Genomic DNA, 21,712 nt, shown 5'->3' with positions numbered 1-21,712 from the left:
CAAGACAAAATTTTAGGGCTGGGGATGTGACTCAGTGGTAGAGCGCTTGCCTAGCATGCACATGGCCCCAGGTTCAATCCCCAGCAACACAAAAATAAATAAATGAATATAAAAATATATCACAGTAAAAAAAAAAAAGACATAACTTGAGTTAAATAATTAAATAGAATTTAAACAAGTGCTGAAAGAACGGCCATAAATAATTTTAATGATTTTCTAATGGAAACTGCCAATCATAGCATATTTTATAGAGAATTTAAAGGAATATCCTTTCCTATGGCTTTATGAATTATGTCAACTAAGCAAAAACAATAAGCAATTTAATCGGCAGAAAAACAATAAGAAGTCCTTATTATTCATGTATTTGTTATCTAACTCTCTACAGTTGTTAAGTTGTGGAAATAATGTGTGTGTGTGTGTGTGTGTGTGTGTGTGCCCTAACTAACCAACACTTACTCCACTCCATTTAACACCAACGTCTATCCCCACCCATTCAATGTCTACCTCCACTAGTCTACCACTGATTACCCAAGAAATAAACACACAAAAATAAAATGTAAATGTAACATAAATTGCAAATCTTTCCAAGGTTGCAGGATTTCCTGAATGTGGTGAAAGTACAATAGGCCCTCTGTATCCACTGGTTCTGTATCCATGAATTCCCCAAATTAAAAAATGGAGAAATTAGTGCACACACCCAAAAAATATTTTGGATTGAAAATATTTTTAAAAATTGTGTCTAAGCACTGAACTTGTATAACCCTTTTTTCTTGTCCTTACTACTTAAATACAATGAGTATTTACATAGTTTTTAATACAACCTAGAGATGATTTAAAGAGCAACCTAGAGATAATTTAAAGAGCATGCTCTTTAAATATGTTTTGTTCTTAAAGTCAAACATGAGAAGAATGCTATATTATGCTTTCATGCAATGCTGAAAGAAAATCTATGCCTCTCACCAAAATCAATACTTAATTCATTCTGGAAGTTAGTATGTAGTTGTTGATGACCTAAATTTTGATCAACAAGATTAAATAAAACTTTTTTATAATTGCCTTTCTGATAGAAGTGAGATGGAATCTCAGTGTAGTTTTAATTTGCATTTCTCTAATTTCAAGAGATGTTAAACATTTTTTCATATTTTTTTTGACCATTTATATTTCTTCTCCTATGAAGTGCCTGTTCAGTTCCTTTGCCCGTTTACTGATTGGGTTATTTGTTCTTTTGGTGTTAAGTTTTTTGAATGCTCTGCATAACCTGGAGGTTAATGCTGTATCTGAGGTGCAGGTGGCAAAGATTGTATCCCCATTCTATATTCTCTCTGTTCACATTCTTGATTGTTTCCTTTGCAGTAAAGAAGCTTTTTAGTTTGATAACATCCTGTTTATTGATTCTTGATTATACTTCTTGTGCTTTAATAGTCTTCTTGAAGAAGTCGGTTCCTAAGCCAGCATGATGTATTAGGGCTGGGCCTACTTTTTCTTCTAGTAAGCACAGGGTCTCTGGTCTAACTCTAGTCAGAATAGCAATTATCAAGAATACAAGTAAATGTTGGTCCTCACCAAAGGTACTCTCTCATATTGCTGGTGGGAATGCAAATTGGTACAACCATTATGGAAAGCAGTATAGAGATTCCTTAGAAAATTTGGAATGGAACCACCATTTGACCCAGTTATCCCCCTCCTTGGTCTATATCCAAAAATTTAAAATCAGCATATTACAGTGACACTGCCTCACCAATGTTTACAGCAGCTCAATGCACAATAGCCAAGCTATGGAACCAACCTAGATGACTTTCAACAGATGAATGGATAAAGAAAATGTGGTATATAAACACAATGAAATATTATCAGCCATTAAAAATGAAATTATGGCATTTGCTGGTAAATGGATGGAGCTAGAGAATATCATGCTAAGTGAAATAAGCTAGTCCCTAAAAAACAAAGGTTGAATATTCTCTCTGATATGTGGATGATAACCCACAACAACAGAGGGGATGGATGGGAAGAATAGAAGTCCATTGAATTAGACAAAAGAAAATGAAGGGAAGGAATGGGGAGGAGAATAACAGCAGCAGAATTAATCATACATAACTTTCCTAGCCTTGTATTTGAATACACAAACAGGGTAACTCTGCATCATGTACAACCACAAGAATGGGATCCTAGTTAGAATAAGTCATATTCCATGTATATATAATATGCCAAAATACATTCTACTGTAATGTAAAACTAAAAAGGACAAATGAAAAATAAATTAATTTTAAAACGATTAAAACTTTTATTATTATAAAATAGCATTTATTTCTCATGAAAAAAATCTTAAAACTTGCCCCTTTATTATGAAATATCCTGTTTTAAATGAAATTATTGAGGCAGCCCTTTTCAAGTATTAATTAGTCTCATATGCAAATATGCCCAATGTAATATTTATATGTGAATATGCAACTATATTGTCATATATTTATTACATGATTCATATATAATCAATACAAACCTGGGCATTCCAAATGACTACAATTCCATCATCACCCGCAGATGCAAATCTGGTTAGAGAAAAAAGGTCAAGAAAACAAAAATCACTGATTATATTTAATTGCCAAATTAGGAACGATCAGGTTTTATCAATGGTATTTAACTTACTAACATTAATGAAGAATAGGTTCTTTAAGCTAATTTAACAAATATCTGTAAAATACCTTCAAAGTTCTGTGCCAAGTAGTAAGGATCCAAAGATAAAATACATTTACAGGGTTACAAAAAATAACCTCTAGAAATGTAAACATGAGGTCACACATAGATGACCTATGAAGTCCTTCCTTGCTTTAAAAGTCTATGATTTTAAGAAATTTCTGACTAATGAAATGAAACCAAGAGGAGGAACAGCTTCATTGCTGGGAAGTAACAGTCCAGGGATAGAAGAGAATCATGTCCTTAGTTTCATTATTTCTATTATTTTCTCTGTAAAGATATTTTAATCTTTTACTTAAAGTCAAGACTGTTCCTATGTTCATCTTGGCTCCTTGGTCTTTCCACAAAAGTTGTGTTCTTGGTTTGGAAAGCCTGGGGATTTTTGTTGTTGGTAGTTTTTAGTGAAGACGCTTGAAATTCAAAGAGGTAAAAGAAAGTTGTCTCAGCATGAAAAAAGAGTTGTGATAAACTGTTTCAGATTATCTCTCCATTTATCTCCCATTCTCTCTATATAAATACAAGAACAATAATCTACATTCTATAGAGTAAAAGACATCCTTGACACAAATTGTCAAGAAAAAAATCTGTCAAACAGGATTATTCATCATAGAAACTATTATAACAAAACCAAGAAATCAAGCATTAACCTAACATAGTAGTATTACAAAAATTAAACTGTAAGCATGTCAAACAATGTTATTAATTATACAAGTTTATAAGTGAATTTTAATGACTCAGAATCAGTTCAAAGTTGTCCCAAATATCACTTTCATCCACTTGAATTCAGATTTGATTTTCTGAATAAGAGAAAGAAGTGGTAGTATGTATGACAACCAGCTATGAACTGCATATTCCTGGCCCCTTAAAGTTAATAACCATTAGCAAATAATATTCCAGCAACAAGTTTGGCATTTAGAAAATTTGTTGTACTTCCCTGCATGATCATTAGTGAGTTTCACAAATCTGGGTATGCCTTAGATGTTTCCAGTTAAGTGAACATTGTTGGTTGGACACATATCATTAAGAGAAAAGTAGGGAACTAAAATAGTTGGACACAGAAATCACTTTGTTTCTACAAGAACATCAATTCTAATTGTTACCCCCACATGAGATACATAAACTCTAATGATTTCAGTCATGTAATACATTCATTAATACTCCAAATTGAGTTTCAATTTAAAATTTATCATACTTTTTTTTAAATATATTTTTAATTGTCAATGGACCTTTACTTTATTTGTAAATATGTGGTGCTGAGAATCAAACCCAGTGCCTCACACACTCTAGGCAAGTGCTCTACCACTGAGTTACAATCCTAGCCCCTCTCATACTGCTCCTAACTATTGTCTTCACTGGCTCAGTTAAGTTCCATACTCATTTCAAAACTCTATGATTAGATCTCCTACTGTTAGAGTTAAGAGGTAACCCTGGAAATAGATTTGTCAAACACAGTTACATGGAAGCTATCAATAATTTTTAATACACCACTATTTTTAATGGCAGGGACCTTAAGTTTTTTTCTTTAGCTACAAACCACACAAAGGGTTCATTTTAAATTCATGCCTATCATTCATTTTTACTTCAAAAAGTAAGAGATAAAAGATCTGGAGGTTAAAAAGAAAAATTATCATTTTAAGTTAAAAATATAATTTCCTATGCTTAATGACATACATTTTCTGAATCCAAATACTAACCAGTGCCTTGTGTATCAAAAGTAGTCACTGGAAGTAAATCTTTAATAGCTTATGTTTTGGGGCCTATTGATTTCTTTTTATTTGTATAGTAACCGCAGGGAGCACAGAACTCAAGGTCTTGAGTTTTCTTTGGTATAAAACATCAATTTCTATTGATTCTTTAAACTCTCATAATTGCTTTTCTCCCGTTTAGAAGGCTGTAGGTTTAAAATACACACTTTTCTAACCCTGCTTTTTAACTTCTCATTATTGTTTTATCATGTTTGACTCTCACAATGAGAAATGAGTTCACAATGAGAGATGACTGAACTACCAAGAGTTTAGAAATGAGTTACAGAGCATTTCACTCAATCAGTAGGGAACAAAAGTTAAATCTAAACAATGCTCCATAGTAATGCATGAAATCACAGCCAACTTTTTATTGCTCAGATGTCAATTACCCAGCTGGCAGATTATTTAGGCCTTTCAATTCTCATATATACACAAACACACACATATATATATATATATATATATATACGTATACACGCATATACATATATATGTTTTATATATATATAAAACATATATATATATATATATTTCCCCCGTATGATTGCCTTTTTTTATTTTTTGGTCATTTCAGTATTTATTGATATCTCTTCTAAAGAAGAAACATAAAGTTCTAAAATGCAAACCAGTATGACTTTGCTACATATTAGTATCTCTCATTAAAAAACCTCATAAATGATTAAGAGATCATTCATGGATTACAATTAGCCATCTTACAATGAAGGATAACTAAAAACTGGATGCACTATATCAGCTATGTAAAACCAGATCCTAGTCAGTCAAGCACATTCCAAACATCCCCATATCAAAAATGAAAATTCAACTCAAGAATTCTTAATAAGACATACTGTAACTACTGAAAGTAATGAAATATAAAAAAGAAATTAAAATATCAGTAAGGTATAAGCTATTCAGTGAAAGGAAGAATGGTGACTATATATTTGCCATAATATTTTATACACTGATTTTTCAAAACAAATTCTAGTGGAACCCAAAGACTTAAAACCTCAATATAAGATTTTGAGGAAAGTGTTTCTTTACTGTTTAGCACAAACTGTATTCAGTGAAATAAATAAATAAATAAAACGTATTGAGAGAAATCTGCACTGGGTTTAGGGAAATGAGAAAATGAATAACGTGACCCTTGCCTTGAGCTCTCAAATGTACTATAGTCAACAAATCTAAGACATCAATTGTAAAACATCTGCTATTGTATGTACCCTTAAGGAAAAAAATGCTACCAATTATCCTGAAATATACCATCAATGAGGCAACATGTTAAAATTTCAGAAATATTAAAAATTAAGAAAAATGTGGTTCTTGGAATAAAACAGTAATTACCATATTTATTAATCTTTAAGACTTTTTCTAGTCTAATAAATTTCTGATTATCTTTGGTAGGTTTAAAGTGCTAAAGAAATGCTTGTTGAATGAATAAAGGCAAGAATAACCAAACGTTTAAGTGTTAACAGAGCTCTACAAAATAGAACCATTAATGGCATTAATGTAACATCACCTTTTCTTTTTATCATTATTAATGGATCCATATATGATCACAACAAAAACGGAAATTAAAAACCTTAAATCCAGAATCCCACCACACAAAAATAAGATCTTTTTATTTTTTCCATATTCCTATGTCTATCCTTTAAGTTTTAACTTGAAACCAAGTTTTAAAAAATACTTTGAGTTTGTACAATTAAACGACAGAACAAAAATTACATGCATGAAAAACAAGTTCAACAAGGAGAAGCATAATTTAACAAAAACCTATAGTAGTCCTAGAATGTTCTGCGTTCTCTTCCACTAATTATAAGTGGAAGAATTTATGAGAAGAATTATGAGAAGAGAATTTATTGAGTCAATTAGCAAATCTATTGACTCTTTCATTAAAGAAATACTTATTGAGCACTAACTGTATATATGCTGTATCCTGAAAATAAGGATCAATAAAAAATGGTTCTTTCCTAGTGATGTGACCAGACTGAGATCATGAATCCACTGAGAATTTTCACAATAATTTCAATTTACAGAAATAATTTCCCTAAACACCTTTTTGAACATCTAAGAGTACTCCTATTCTTGCCAACTGTGTGCTAGAAAGTACAGCAGTTTCACAAAGATTTGTATAAAATAAAATGGTTTCACAAATAATTTCTGTCCATTACTTAAATGTTCATTTAATAGTTATTACTCATGTGAAGTCCTTTCAATTAAGTCAAAGGTTCTACAAATTCAAATATAATCTTAAAGGATATAATAAAAAGTATAGCACAAAAACCTGAACATAAATCTTCCTCTACTCAATATCTGCATAACTCTAAATAACTGGAAAAATCATAATAGAACATGATTACAGCGAACCCAGTGGTTAATTTTCCAGCTAATCCCCAAGTGCTAATGCATTACAAAATTAAAATATTACATTTAACAATAAAATAAAATTGAAAAAAATGCTACTGTTACCAATAAAGTGACAAAACTGAAAAACAACACAATTTCCACTTAAAATTTGTTTTTGTTTGTATGCTAGAACTACTTGAAGTCAGACATAGAAGTATGCAGCTAGAGACTTGTAAGAGAAGTTGAAGGGAACTTTAAAGCATTTTCAGGAGTCATAGATATTAATGCCACTGATTCTTTCATTAGAACTACTTGAACTTAAACTTTGTTTCCATGATTAAGAAAAATATATTATGTGGGCTGGGGATGTAGATCAGTGGTAGCACATTTGCTTAGCGTGTTCAAGGTCCTGGATTTGATCTCCAGAATTGCAAAATAGAAAAAATGCATTATGTTAACACAAGTCTCATATCTAAAAATGCAAGGTCTATTTTTGTTCACGAATAGAATGAAGGTAGAAGAATTTCATAGATCCATGGTCACTTGCAAAGGTCAAGTCTTGTAAATTCTCTCTGCCCCCAAGTTACAAAAAGAAAGCTAAAGGACACATTAAGTTTACAGGTATTAGAATACACAAAAAAGTCACTAAGACTACTTTCAGGGGAAACCTCCATTCCTCTGAGCTCATGTTTTGTGAAGGAACTTCTACTACTAAAGAAAAGTGCTGAGTTCTCTGCCCCATTATGTAGGTAAGAGACAGAATGAATTGGACATGCTCAGTTCAGCCTCTTCTGGGTATTCTCTGAGGATTTGTCTGTGAATAGAGAGAGAACACTGTGGTTCTGTTCTTATTTTTGACAAGAGCCTACATCTGAGTAGGAGGCTTCCAACTGTCCAGCTGTACCAGTGATTTAGTGAATGAGTCTACCTACCTCAGGGTGAGGCATAAGAAAACCCACTGTGATTGTTTATCAAAGTCAGGTCCTTTAATTCAACTTTTTATTACTTTTTTTTTTTTAGCTATTACTTTATTCAGTTGATGTTACACCTAGTTGTGTGATTCCTGTGTCTGTTCCCAATCAATTCTGTTCTCAAAAGGAAACAAGTCTTTCACCATTGAATACTTGGAATATTAGTAACAAATTTTTTTTTATTTCATACTGAAACAAAATACCTTTTAAGTTAGCATTTTAATTTCCTCTATACCAAATAAAGTTTTTTAACTTTTCTTTATGGAGAATTAATATATACAAAGGTGGACAGACTATTATACTGTATAATAAAAATAGTAATATAATATCTATGTATATGATATAATATAATTATAATAACAATCTTCCATATACTCATCACCTGTCTTCAATATTTATCAAGTGATGGCCAATACTATTTCCTTTGTCCCCAACCCAAGTCTTCCTCAGCAGATTATTCTGAAGCAAATCACAGCCACTGTTATCTCATTTCATCAGTAAACAATTCAGGGTACAAATATTCATAAAGACTCTAATATTATCTTTAACATTTACTTCATTAATGTTACTACTCAGTGGTGAAATTTCCCTGATTGTTTCATAATTTTTTAAACTAGCTTATTAGAAATAGGATCCAAATAAGATCTATACATTGCAATTGACTGATGTATCTCTACAGTCTATTTCCATTAATATGTTTCCATATATTTTTCCTTGCAATTTATTTATTGGAAAAAGGTTATCTGTCATATAGAGTTCTTAGTCTGTCCTTGATCTGTGCTAAGTTCTTGTGCTCACTAGTTTCCCCATTTAATGTTGTCATTTAACATGCACCTCTGTCCCCTGTGTTTTTAGTAGATTGACAGTTACATCTAAAAACGTAATCTTATTCAAATTTAACTGTTTGGTAAAACCACATAATAGGCAGTTTGTAAACTCCTTCAGAAAATATAATTGCTGTCCGTCTTTGTGTGTGTGATATTAATATCCAACAAAACCACTGCTTAAATTTGTTATTTCATTTGAAAGGATTCAGAGTATGCAATCTCCAAATGTGGCACTCTAACATAAGAATTACTTTCAACAGAAGGCAGCTGAGAAAAAGACATAGACCAAGCTCTCTGCCCTCCCCCTATTCCTATTCACCTGAAAATAGAACATAATCATCCTTGTGAACATGCTTTACTCCCAGCCCACTTCCCATAGCAGGAAGAGCAGAACAGCCTCATCACTAGAGATGAGATGTCACTGAGAAAAAGTCTGCACAAACACACCTTACTAACCAGCCCTTATCTACTATTAGTTTTCCCCATAAAATTTGTCTTCTCACAATTTGTCACTGCAAGAAACTCAAAAGACCCTTCCTTCATCTGATTACTTTTCAAGTTGACTGCTCTCTCGTTAAGATGCTACCTAAACCCAAGTTTTAACCACGCCTCTGAGTTAAAGGAATACTCATTTACTCGTCACTGAGTACTCTGGTGTGTATGCTCAATGCATACATTAACACACTCATTTTTTTCTTATCTAACTTTCAGGGCCCCAGCCAATGAAGCTAAGATAGGTACAGGAAAAACATTATTTTCCTCTCCTACCTGTCAAAGGTTGCAAACTCCCAATATTCCAATTCTATCATTCTTTTTAGCTTGAATTATTCTAAAAAGATAAATTTCTCCTTACAAATTATTATTGATCCCAAGATAGTTTATATAAAAATGGCAGTATTCTCCAAAAGTAACCAGTGAGTTCTCCTTTTAAAGGATCACTAGGAACACAGAACTCCAATAACTGCAAACTATTGCAGTTATTACCCTTATCCATACTCAAATTGTCAGATGGATTTTTAAAACTATATTTAAAGATGGTCAAGGTAATAATTTTAAAATGCTTAGTAAGGGTTTTTGTAATTGAACAAGGCCGATTTTACCTAGTAATTATAGAATTGTACTGCTAGGGGGACAGAATTTGAAATGGAAATACTATTACACACTTGCTGTCCTCAACCCAAAATATAATTATATGTTACTTCCTGAAGCAGCAATTACCTTTCCATTCACTCCTGTCATCCTCTCAAACCTTACAACATCTTTGCCAACTTAAATAAGATACATTTGTAGAATATGGCCAAAAGGACAAAATAAATAGAAATAAGAGAAAGGGAAGGAGAAAGGATTGCATATACACATACAAGATGACAATGCCATTCTTCCTTGACTCAAAGCACTATCCAAAAGCAATAGAAACTGAATAAACAAATTCATCATAAAGGCATGCCAAAGAGTCTTAGAAACAGAATAGGGTTTTTGATTTGGTTTGGGGTTTTTGGTAATAGATTTTAACAAAATAAGATGTCTAAATTTAATGTGGTACTAGATAATATAAGCACTTAAAAATTACCAGTACAAAATGTGTTAAATTTTTAGTATTATAGGTGCTAGAATTCACGGTGAAATGAATTCATTCTGTTTGTTCCTTTTTCCAGGTACAAGTACCTTAATATCTCTGAAAACTATGTTAACTTTTTCAAATCATCAAAGAACTATTAACCAATGTCACACTTAGATTTTCTTAGCTGTTCAAAGGCATGGCCCATATAACTATGTTCTTGCAATTTAAAGATTAAATAAGTTGACTGCAGTGGTGCCCATCTATAATATAATCCTAGCAACTCAGGAGTCTGAGGCGAGGGGATGATAAATTCAAAGTCAGCTGTGGCAACTTAGATCCTGTCTCAAAATAAAAAAGTCTGGAGATGTAGCTCAGTGGTAAAGCACCCCTGGGTTCAATCCCCAGTACCAAAAAAGAAAAAAAAATTAAATAGCACAGTTCACACCTATGGAAGTATAGCAGACCCAAAGATGTACCTTCCAAACTCCCTTTCAAGACAGGAGTAGCTGCCAAGCTGGGAAGAACGTAGTTATCTGACTGCCTCTAGTTGTTGACTTCAGGATCTATTTCAGCTTTCAAGTCAAAAATCATACAAGCTCACTGGAGTTCCAGACACTGAGAGTTAAGTAAGATGAGAGAAGCCAGGGGCATATTCTTCCTAAACAACCCTCAGCAAATGTACAACGTCCTAATTATTTCCATTCAGAGAAGAACTTCACTCAGGGGTAATCCTTCCTCCAGAGCTGTCCCTGGGGCTGGCAGACTGTCACATCTGCATCAGAGTCTGACATAGCTCCCTCATCCCATCCTGCTTCCTTCCTTCTCCTTTCATTGTCACTTATCTCTAATCAATCTTTTGCACATTTAATTCCATTTTACTGTCTGCTTCCCAAAGAACCCAGGAATTAGAAGCATCTAAGCCATCTTGACTACTGATCTCTATTTTCTAAAGGTTAGCATATGAGAAAGAATACTCTCAAAAATATCTTTGTGAAGATGAAGCACACTGTTTTCAATAAATTATTAAACTACACTGTGTTTATTGTCTTGTGTATGTACAGCCTCACCACTAGAGACATGTTTTGTTCTCCAGTCTGGCACTTCATGGGTCATCTGATTCGTTTCCAGTCATGATCACCATCCTACATAACCTTGTCTGTTTCCTGGAGGAGCAAGGAATGGTCAAATAAGCAACAGAGAAAACTATTCTTAAAATGTGTTATGAACTCAGTTTAGTTTAATGTGTCAAATGCTAGAGTATTACATGCAATTTTAGCACAGTCCATTTTTTGGAAGACTCTTGCTGAGGCTTAGCCTTCTTTAGTGATCTCCCAATCAATATGACCCTCACTTCATGTTCAAAAAATACTAAAGAAGAAAAGAAAAGGCAGCTGTCTGTTAGGTTATACAGGATTTATTTGGTATCTTCAAAAACCAATCTGAGAAAATTTTCCACTCACTGATTTTAGCTGAGCCTCCAAGAAAACAAGAAAATCCTTCTGCAAAATTTTCAATAAGATGATATTATCTAAAGCCCTGAAGCGTGAAACCTGGATTACAACAGCTGACCAAAAAAAAAAAAAAAAAAAAGCCAGAATTTAATGCCTACAAAACTAAATGAAAACATAAAAGCATAATGATATAAACTTTATTTTAAAACAAGAAAGGTAGTTCTATAATTTGATAATGTATTGACAATGTACATGTACAATACTCAAGATAATTCCAAACTATCTAAACATCCATCAATATGCAAAATTATGTTCATTTAAAAATTTAAGAGTGAAAACATCAAGCTTTTAATTCTCTTCAAAATAAATATAAATATAATTCTCTTCATAATAAATATTTATTATATATATTATATATAGATTTTTTTATGTCTGCCTTGTATTTTATGTTCAAGAATGACTCTTTTAGTTATTTTTTTTACTATAGAATTAAATTTTTAAAAGCAAAACATGGAGTGAAAGTTCTTTATAGGTCTGCAACTGAAATATTTCATACCTAGTTATATGTAAATTTTGATACAGTAGTGACATGTACAAAGAATTAAACATCGTTCATGAAGTCATATTACCACTGTAATGCAAAAGCCCAAAGGCTTTTTCATCTATTGTAGACATTTAAATTAAATGTAGTAGACAGCAAACATGGTCACAAATTATTTCCTCTTCATATCCACCACTTAAATAGGACTTAGTTGCTCCTCCCATCAAAAGGAAGAATTTATTCATCTCCTCAGTCAACTCCAGACTTTCTTCAGTCAATGAAATGGTAGCAAGCAGGCACATAAGTGTCTTACTTCAGAGCTTTCCTTCCTGCTGACATTAGAACTCCATGAACACTAGATGAACAAGCATATGATGGGAGAAGGCAGTCTCCCCAGCTGGGACCACTGTGAACCAGCTAGCCCCAGTCAATCTACCAGCTGACCATGGATGGGCAAGTAAACCTGGCCAAGATCAGCTGATTCTGGCACATATGAAGAGACTCACTCAGCCGAGCCTAACCCAAACTGCCATCCTGCAGAATAATTAGCTAAATATGGTGGTTGTTTTGTTTTAAGCCACTATATTTAGTGTAATATTCCAGGGCAATTGGTAATTGATATGCTCATCAAGAGTTTTTTCTTGTTTATAGAATATTTACTATATTGCTGAATACCTGACGTATATGAGCACTATGAGGTAAATGTAATCAACTATGTTGTCAGTATTTGTTCAATGACATTATTTCACAAGATGGCCTTTCCTAAAAATTATTCTTCTAACTATGCAATAAGAATAGCAAGAGGGTATTTCACAGAGGACAGACAGACATGAACATGGTATCTTAACAATCTATATAAAATTTAAATATCTAAATAAAATACAAAATGGGCTGGGGACGTGGCTCAGTGATCAAGTGCCCCTGAGTTCAATCCTGGTACAAAAAAAAAAAAAAAAAATTTAAAGATCAGATCTGGGACATATACATTTATTACTTAACTCTCCTAGACAAGATGATTTTAGGATTCCTTATGGCCTAAATATTAGTGATTTTTAAGAAATTATCTAGATGTTTTTTAACTGAGCAACTTTTTAGAGTAAAATATAGAAGAAAACTTTAGCTACCCCAAATGCTACCTTTGCAGAGATGTTTAGTTTCCTGCAGAAATAACTATTTAAATAAATAAATGGAACATCTCTAAAGATATAGAAAAAATAAATATTACCAAAAAAATTCTGAAAAGTTGTCATACTATATTTAACACACTGTGATTTGGTTGGCTTGCATCACAACAAGAAAAGAGTGTTGACAGGTTACTATTAAATATATGAAGTAAACCTTTTCAAGCAAAAGTTGAGAAACATAGAGCATAATAATTTCACTGGCCTCTGGTTCCTATAAGGGTGCCTCTAAACCCTTGAAATTTCCTAAGTGATAGGAGTATCTTCATTATTCAGGATGGGTCCCTTGAATCACATCTTAATTTGTGCTTATGGGATGTCTCACTGTGGGCTCTTAGATAATTTGAGAATGGGGGCTGGCCATGTTAGAAAGATGAACCTTGAGTTTGGGCTTTGTGCTTCCACCACATAATATCAGACTGACTTCCCAACCTCCAATGTGGGTGTCTAAGATGGGAGGAGAATCTGAGATTAAGTTCAAATCATATAACCAGTGATTCCCATAATCATGTCTATGCAAAAAAACAAAAAACAAAAAAACAACTCTGGACACTTGAAGCTCAGGTAAACTTTCTCATTGATGATACACACTAATGTGCCAGGACAGCAACAGATCCTGAGGACACTGAGGCTTTGCATTTGGGACACTCCTAGGTCTCACCCTATACGTCTCTTTATTTGGCTGGGCCTGATTTGTACTCTTTATAACAAAAGTGTAATCATAAACATAGTGCTTTTCTGAGTTCAGTTCCAGTGAATTATCAAACCAGGGACAGCAGGAACTTGTAGATAGCTGGTCAGAAGTGTGGGTGGCCTGGGAACCCGATTATGGTTAATGTCTAAAGTGAGGGGAAGGTTACAGAGGACAATGCCCTCTACCTGTAGGATCTGACCTAACTCCACATACAAACAGAACTGTACTGCAAATGGTCAAAGTAATTAAATACCAAAGACATTAAAAAAAAAAAAAAAAAAAAAAGCACAGAAGATAAGGTCAACAGAGAGCAGAAATATAAGTCAGAACTAGGAATAATTACAATAGCAGTCACTCATGGAATCAAAAAGAAAAAAAGCAGCAAAGTCATAAGAAAAAATAAAAATGATAGTGGAAGAAGTGATAGAGACATCTGAAGTGGGATTAGGATGAGATGCAATATCTATGCTTAACAGTGTGAAGAGTCATTCACTAGCTCCATTAATGATCAGCTCCACGTAAGGCTAGGTACTAGAATATTGTGGTAAATAAGAAAACACACACCCCCTCTCATAAAGCTTACATTTTAGAGGGGAAGACAAACATTTAAAAGTTAAACCATTAATGTAATTGTAGCTGAATAAAGGCTTTAAACAGAAATATAGAACCATAATAAGCTAAGTATACAGCCCAAAGACCTGTACACCTTTATTTCTATTTGCAAATACATTAAACACAATATTATGTTACCAAGTACAGAATAATGTGCATTTTAAAGGGGTTTCATCAATAACAAAAAATTCAAATTAAATCCTTACTTTACCTTCTACTAAAAATAGCACATTCCTATTAGTAATTGTTATTTCTCAAACTGAGGTTCACCTTAATGTGCAGTTGTAATTCCTGTCCAAATTTTAAAGTCATTCATTTCTTACAAATTAACATGAATATTTCTTATTAACTCTAAAAAACAAAACAAATACAACCTCCAAATCACCAGATGTGACAAGATGACATTGGGAAAAAAAGACTTTAGATACATAATTCCACTAAGATGCAAAGGTCAATTTCTACTGTTATATTTTTTTAAAACTAGCTGTATTTCTCCAATTACTAGTGATCAAAGTTTTGAAATTTTAGGAAAGATGGATTAATTTAATATTTGTTATAGTTGTTTTTAATATAACATGTCCCTAAACCTCTTTCTAAAACAGTTTTCAATTAGACAACCAGAGTCTCTTACCTGTAGTCATCTAACTGTACGAGAAATCGTACAATATCATGATGAGCTTTCAGTACAAGCAGCTCAGTGTAGGGGTTCTGGGTTTGTTCTTCACCTATTGTCTGTAATGGAGATTTCTTATAATGGAAAAAACATAAGCAAAAACAAAAGAGAAAGAGATAAAATGATTTATAACTGCATGGTATATACTTAAGGATACAAGATTTTTAAAGTCACAAATATTATGTTCTTATATCAAGTATAAGTCTCCCTATTATCAATTCCACATAAAACATTTACCACAAATTAATAAATTTTAGTATTTTCAAGTCACAAATTTACAAAAAAGGTGAATTTTATTTTATGTATATTGAATCTCAATGAACCTGACTAAAAACTAATGGGCCAATCCAACTCAATTATTTTAGAATGAGTGTTTTCTCAATTAAAACTTGTCAGAAATAAAACTGTAGATCAAGAGTAAAATAGACTGAAACAGCCCATTGCAAGCACTCAACACATTTGCTAAATGAATAAAGGAATGAAATCATTCAGACTCATGAATTCAACTCAATACAGATAAAAGATAATTGCTAATATTTACAGAGTACTACATGATAGGTCATATGTCAGACATTATGCTAAGCACATTTGCATGTAACAATTCTTTAAGGGTGGTCTCAATGCCATTTCTGGAGTCAAACTCAGTACTAGTTCATGATAAAACCCTTGTTTTTAACTTCTAAATCAAGAATAGACAAACTTGACATTACTGACACTTTGAACAGATTATTCTGTTGCTGAGGGCTATCCTATCCATTTTAGGATACTTAGCAGCATCCCTGGTCTCTACACTTTAGATGCCAACAGGAAACAACCGACACTCCACCTTGTTTTCCTTCCCTACCCTCTAAGACGTGACCATCAGAAACGTCTCCAGACATTGCCAAGTGTAAGGGGGGGGGGGGCAAAAATCACCTAGGATCGAGAAGCATTGCTTAATCTAGAAGTCTGGATACAAAGTTCTCACATAAAATTAGGGGAAATTATTAGGTTCTGATAATGTACAAATTCAAAGCAGTTACACAACTGAAAGTTCTTTTACAAGAAGAAACGTGTAAATTAACATGCCTCAATGTTTTCTGCAAAATCCAACCCACCGCAGCAATTTTATCCAATTGTTATTTATCCTGTCTTCCTTTTAGCAAATGTTCAGATGAGAACTATGAAAATGGTGTAAACTGCTCCCCTCAAGTGAAAGCTTGCCAGGAATGGCAGAATTGTTTAATCAAATTATATTAATGTATATCAAATATGGTTCAAGCAGGCACTTGAAAGACTTGAGTTCTGAAACAAGTGTTTTCTTAAAAAAAAAAAAAAAGGCAAAAACTTGCAAAGATTTGAGGAAGTTACACTGAGAAGTCAGGCTGCTTACTCACAACAACCATTTTTTTTTTACTTTGGCTAAATATTTCCTATGGGAAATTAAAGAGAATTAAACGAATTCTGTTCTTGTGTGAAATATCCCAGCCCTCAACATTTTTAAGGCGGCAAAATCATTCTACATATATTTCAAACTAAATGTCATCACATGGTCTATTCCATCCTCCAAGCCCGTGAAGAAAGTGTGACTACGGAACCAAAAATAGCAGGTAAATTAGGAAATCATATTTTTGGCTTTGAAGCAAATTACTATATTTTTAAAAAAGGCCTCCCTTAATCGGCTCTTAGGTAATTTCACACCACCCCAGCGAACGTCGGCTGACGGTGGAAGAGGTACCCGTTCAAACGCACCACGGGGAGCCTTCCCGCCGCCCCTCGCCCGCGTCCAGTGAAGCGGGATTGGGGCGGCCAGACCTAAGTTTACGTTCCTCAGGTCCCACGCGAAGTGACGACCAGCTGAGCGCCCAGGGCCAGTCCTGACCGAGCCCGCTAGGGTCGGGGGTGGGTACCTCGCGGGATCGCGCAGGGCCAGCGCGGCACGAGGGCCCCCGGCTGCCGCCCGACGCCCCCGCCCGCGGCCTCGGCAGCGCCGCGCGCGCGCCGCCCGCAGGCCCCGCCCCGCCCGGGCCGCCCCGCCGGGACTCGGAGCCCCGTCCACTGCTCCGACTAGTGCGGCCTCTCGGGCACAGGGAAAGTCGCCCAGGGTTTACCTCGGCCAGTCCCTGAGGTTCGCGGCCTCCCCCGATCAGCCATCGCAACATCCGGCCAACGGCGGCGTCTCGCCGGGTCCAGGCCCCAGTCAGCCCGAAAACCACCCGGGCCACGCAAAGGAAACGCTAGTATTTGCCGCCCTAGATTTGCCTACGGGTCGTAGGAATGCAGAGCGGAGAGCACAGAAGGCGGAGGAGTTTTGTCCCTAAGTGCTCCTGCACCCGACCACGAAGGATTAGTTTGGGGAGCCGCCGCCAAAGCCTGGGGTTTCGCCGGCAGAGGTCCCGAGGCGCGCTCCTCCGAGTGAGCAGGCGCTGGGGCGCCGCCCGTCGGCCCCGGAGCGTGGGCAGTTCGAGCGTCCCCTGGTGGACGTGAGCGGCGAGACGCCCGAGAGCCCGGCGAGGCGGCGAGGCGGCGAGGAGTGGTGCCCTCCGGGTGGATGGCTTTTGTATCCTTCAATTGACAGGGACCAGGAGACATCCCCAGGTTTCCCAAGAACTGACTGGAGAAAGTGTACTGTGACAGGCTTCTGCATCTGCAGGAATCTAGTGGCGCGTGTGTACACCAGAATAAATCTGGCCAACGTTTATGTGTTAGAGCACAGGTGCTGTGCCAAGGCTTTACGTAAATCCTCATAATAACCCTAAAGTTCCTATTTTATAGATCAAGAAATGGAAAATCTGAACGACAAGAAAATTTGTCCAAAGATAACAGGACGTAGCTGCAGTGGAATTGGACCCTCATCTCCAAGCTCCCAAAACAGTACTTGCCCGTATGGTTCTTCACTATATGAAACGCTAACACAGAATCTCTAAAACTAGAAGCCATTTCTCTCTTCCCTCCCTCCCTCCCTCCCTCCCTTCCTTCTCCCTCTCTCTCTCTCTCTCTCTCTCTCTCTCTCTCTCTCTCTCTCTCTCTCTCTCTCTCTCTCTTTCTTTGCTAAGTATCAAACCCAGGACCTCATACATACTAAGCAACCACCCACCACTGAGCTACATCCCCAGCCCAAAACATTTGACACTAAAATTTTCTTAGGTAGCCAAAGGGTAGTGGTTCTCCCCATGGTTGCATATCAGAATTTCCTGGTTTGCTTTTCAAAAATGTAGGTTGCTGTCTTCCACCCCAGACTTACAAAAAACAATCCCTATGGCTAGAGCATAGGAATTAGGGTCAGGAGAACGTTCATTAGATGGTTTTATTGAGTAACAAGATTTGATAAAACTGATCCAGGGACTACTTATACATCTAATATAGTTTTAAAAGTTCATATATATATATATATATATATATATATATATATATATATAAAAATTTGTGTACCTATTCTTAGATTCAAATAAGGCTCCTAGCAGTAAGTTCCTATAAGGAACCTATGCAAATGCTCCATCCAGTGCATTAGTACCGCGAACATATGTTTGGCACAGGTGTACTACAGATGCCAAAAATAGTCACCGGGGCTCTCTAGGAACAAGGCAAAAGGTAATACACACTCATAAGAGAGGGCCATACATTCTAATTTAAGGTGTACTAGTTGTGGGACACTACACAAACTGACAGTTCCTGGAGGACTGGGATCTCCATGATTCATGTTTGTATTCCTTGGGAACACTTCCAAGTATCAGGAGAAGGTTGCCTTCTGTGTGCTAGTCCCAAATTGCAATATGCATGCAAATGAAGACAGATCGAAAGAGAGACTAGCTTCTAAAAAATAAGTCTTACTTTTACAGAAATACAAGGAATTCATTTCTGGAAGGAATACCTTTGAGTAAGGCAACATAGTTGCCCATGAACTAAATTTTATACTAAGTTTCCATATTCTGTAGGGGTTTATTCTCTATCAGGATACACAGAGCTAAGGAACAGTCTTCTGGTATTAAAACACTAGTTCAGAGATAAACACTTCCTTTCTTGATTCCTTTACCACCACTTAGAAAGAACAATATGAAAGATTGTACTACAGTGAGCAGGGCACAGTGGTGCATGACAGTAATCCCAGATATTTGGAAGGCTGAGGCAGGAGGATTGCAAGTTTGAGGCCAGCCTCAACAACTTAAACCCTATCTCAAACAAATGAAAAAGGACTGGGGATGTAGCTCAGTGGTAGAGTACTCCTGGGTTCAATATTTCCAAGAGAAATCCTGACTAGCATAGAGGCTGACCACCATTGTTCCAACCCTTACCAACTGAAGTGAAGAAACTTTCAGGGAACTTAAAGCAACAGTCTCTCTCTCTCTCTCTCTCTCTCTCTCTCTCTCTCTCTCTCTCTCTCTCTCTCTCTCTCTCTCTCTCTCTCTGCCTGTTTTTCCCTTTTTTTGGAGTGGGTGGGAGCACCTCATCGTTGCTGAGGCTGGCTTTGAACTCCGAGATCCTCCTGTCTCAGCCACTCGAGCCGTTGGGATTACAGGTGTGCACCACCGCACCAGGCCTGTTTTTCCCTTTTGAGAATCAGACATTTAATGATTAGGACATGTAAAAGTAACCATGTACATGAGGGATTTTGGAAAAAAAGTTATTTCACACATCCAGGGAAAAATGCAAATTCAGAAAAGACCCAAGAAGACCTTGAGATTTCACCTCAGGTGAACCTCTGGCATAGAAACAACTATAAACAATCAAAAAATAGTGACCACATTATATGATTCAAATGTCCAGTTTTCAACAAAAGTAGAGAAAAGAAGAGATAGAGAAAAAGAAAAAAATTACAAGATATACAAAGAAACAGGAAAATGTGGTCTACTAAAAAGAACAAAATCAACAGAAACTATCCATGAAGAAGTTTAGACTTACTAGACAGACTTTAGAATATGTGACATAAGGATGCTGAAAGAACTGAAGGAAGATGTGTACAAATGGTACATGGGCAAACTAAGAATATGAATAAATAAAACAAAATTATAAAAAAGAAAGAAAATCCTAGAGAAAAAAAAAAAAAACAGTAGCTGAAATGAAAAATTCACTGGAAGAGTTCAAAAGGAGATTTGAGCAGACAGAAGAGTCAGTGAAGAAAATTGAAGTAGGACAATTGAAATATTAAGTCTTGGGAAGTAGAAGAAAAAAGAATGAAGGAGAGTTAATAGAGCCTAAGGGGCCTGTGGAACCCACCAAGTAGATCAGCATATGAATTATGGAAGTCTCAGAGGAGAGGGGAAGAAATAATATTTGAAAACAAGCATGACTAGAAAGTCCCAAATTTGATTAAAGATATTAACCTGTAAATTCAAGAAGCTGAATTAACTCCAAGTAAAATAAAGACATGCACACTGAGACACATTATAATCAATGTGTTATAAGAAAGACAAAAAGAGAAACATGAGAGCTACAAAAGAAGCAACTCTTTACATACAAGAAATCTTCAACTGGGCTATTGTTAAGGTTTAGATATGAGGTGGCCCCCAAAAGCTTATATATAAGACAATGCAAGAAAGTTTAGAGGTTAAATAATTGGGTTATGAGAACCTTAACCAATCAGTGCATAGGGATTAACTGGGTGGTAACTGTAAGCAGGTAGAGTGTTTGGAGGAGGTGGGTCCCTGGGGGCTTGCCTTTGAGGGTTGATATTTTGTCCTTTATGAGCAGAGCTCTCTCTCTGCTTCTTGGTGGCCATGTCCCCAGTTGCTTTTCTCTGCCACACCCTTCTGCCATGAGGGTCTGCCTCACTTTGAGCCTCAAGGAATGGAGCCAGCTATCTGTGGACTGAGACCTCTGAATTATGAGTGCCAAATGAACTTTTTCTCCTCTAATTGTTCTTGTGATGTCTTTTGGCCACAGCAACAAAAAAGCTGACTAAAACAGTTATCGACTATGTTATCATCAAAAACCTTGGAGGCCTTAAAGTCACATGAAGAAATGAAAAGCTATCCCACTCCTTGGGCTATATCCAAAGGACTTAAAATCAGCATACTACAGTGACACAGCCACATCAATGTTTATAGCAGCTCAGTTCACAATAGCTAGATTGTGGAACCAACCTAGATGCCCTTCAATAGATGAATGGATAAAGACACTGTGGTATATAATGGAATATTATTCAGCCATAAAGAAGAATAAAATTATGTCATTTGCAGGTAGATGGATGGAGTTGGAGAATATCATGCTAAGTGAGATAAGCCAGTCCCCCAAAACCAAAGGTCAAATGCTTTTTCTAATAAGTGGGTGATGATACATAATGGGGGGCAGGGGAGGGGGTAAGGGAAGAATGGAGAAACTTTGGATTGTGTAGAGGGAAATGGGTGGGTAGCAGGGCGGGAGAAGGAAAGATAACAGAATGAGACAAACATCATTACCCTAGGTACATATATGATTACACAAACAGTGTCACTCTATTTCATGTA

At 35.7% G+C, this 21,712-nt stretch overlaps 1 protein-coding gene across 2 annotated transcripts in view; it reads right to left on the bottom strand.

The window, feature by feature from the left end:
• LOC306663186 (WD repeat-containing protein 41-like) overlaps positions 1-17,718 on the bottom strand; it is a 57,604-nt gene extending 39,886 nt beyond the window's left edge. For both annotated transcript variants that reach the window (XR_013764391.1, XM_079143598.1), the window contains exons 1-3: positions 17,381-17,718; positions 15,249-15,364; positions 2,498-2,546 (exon numbers count right to left, since the gene is read on the bottom strand). Coding sequence is in view for 1 of the 2 variants with exons in the window: in XM_079143598.1 (XP_078999724.1) it covers positions 2,498-2,546; positions 15,249-15,364; positions 17,381-17,431 (216 nt within the window). In the remaining variant the exon portion in view is untranslated. The remainder of the gene's footprint in view (positions 1-2,497; positions 2,547-15,248; positions 15,365-17,380) is intronic.
• Between the last annotated feature and the right edge of the window lie 3,994 nt (positions 17,719-21,712).

The sequence above is a fragment of the Sciurus vulgaris genome (genome assembly GCF_902686455.1).
Source record: "Sciurus vulgaris genome assembly, chromosome: 6".
NCBI classification, from domain to species: domain Eukaryota; kingdom Metazoa; phylum Chordata; class Mammalia; order Rodentia; family Sciuridae; genus Sciurus; species Sciurus vulgaris.
This window is presented reverse-complemented; position numbering and strand designations above follow the sequence as displayed.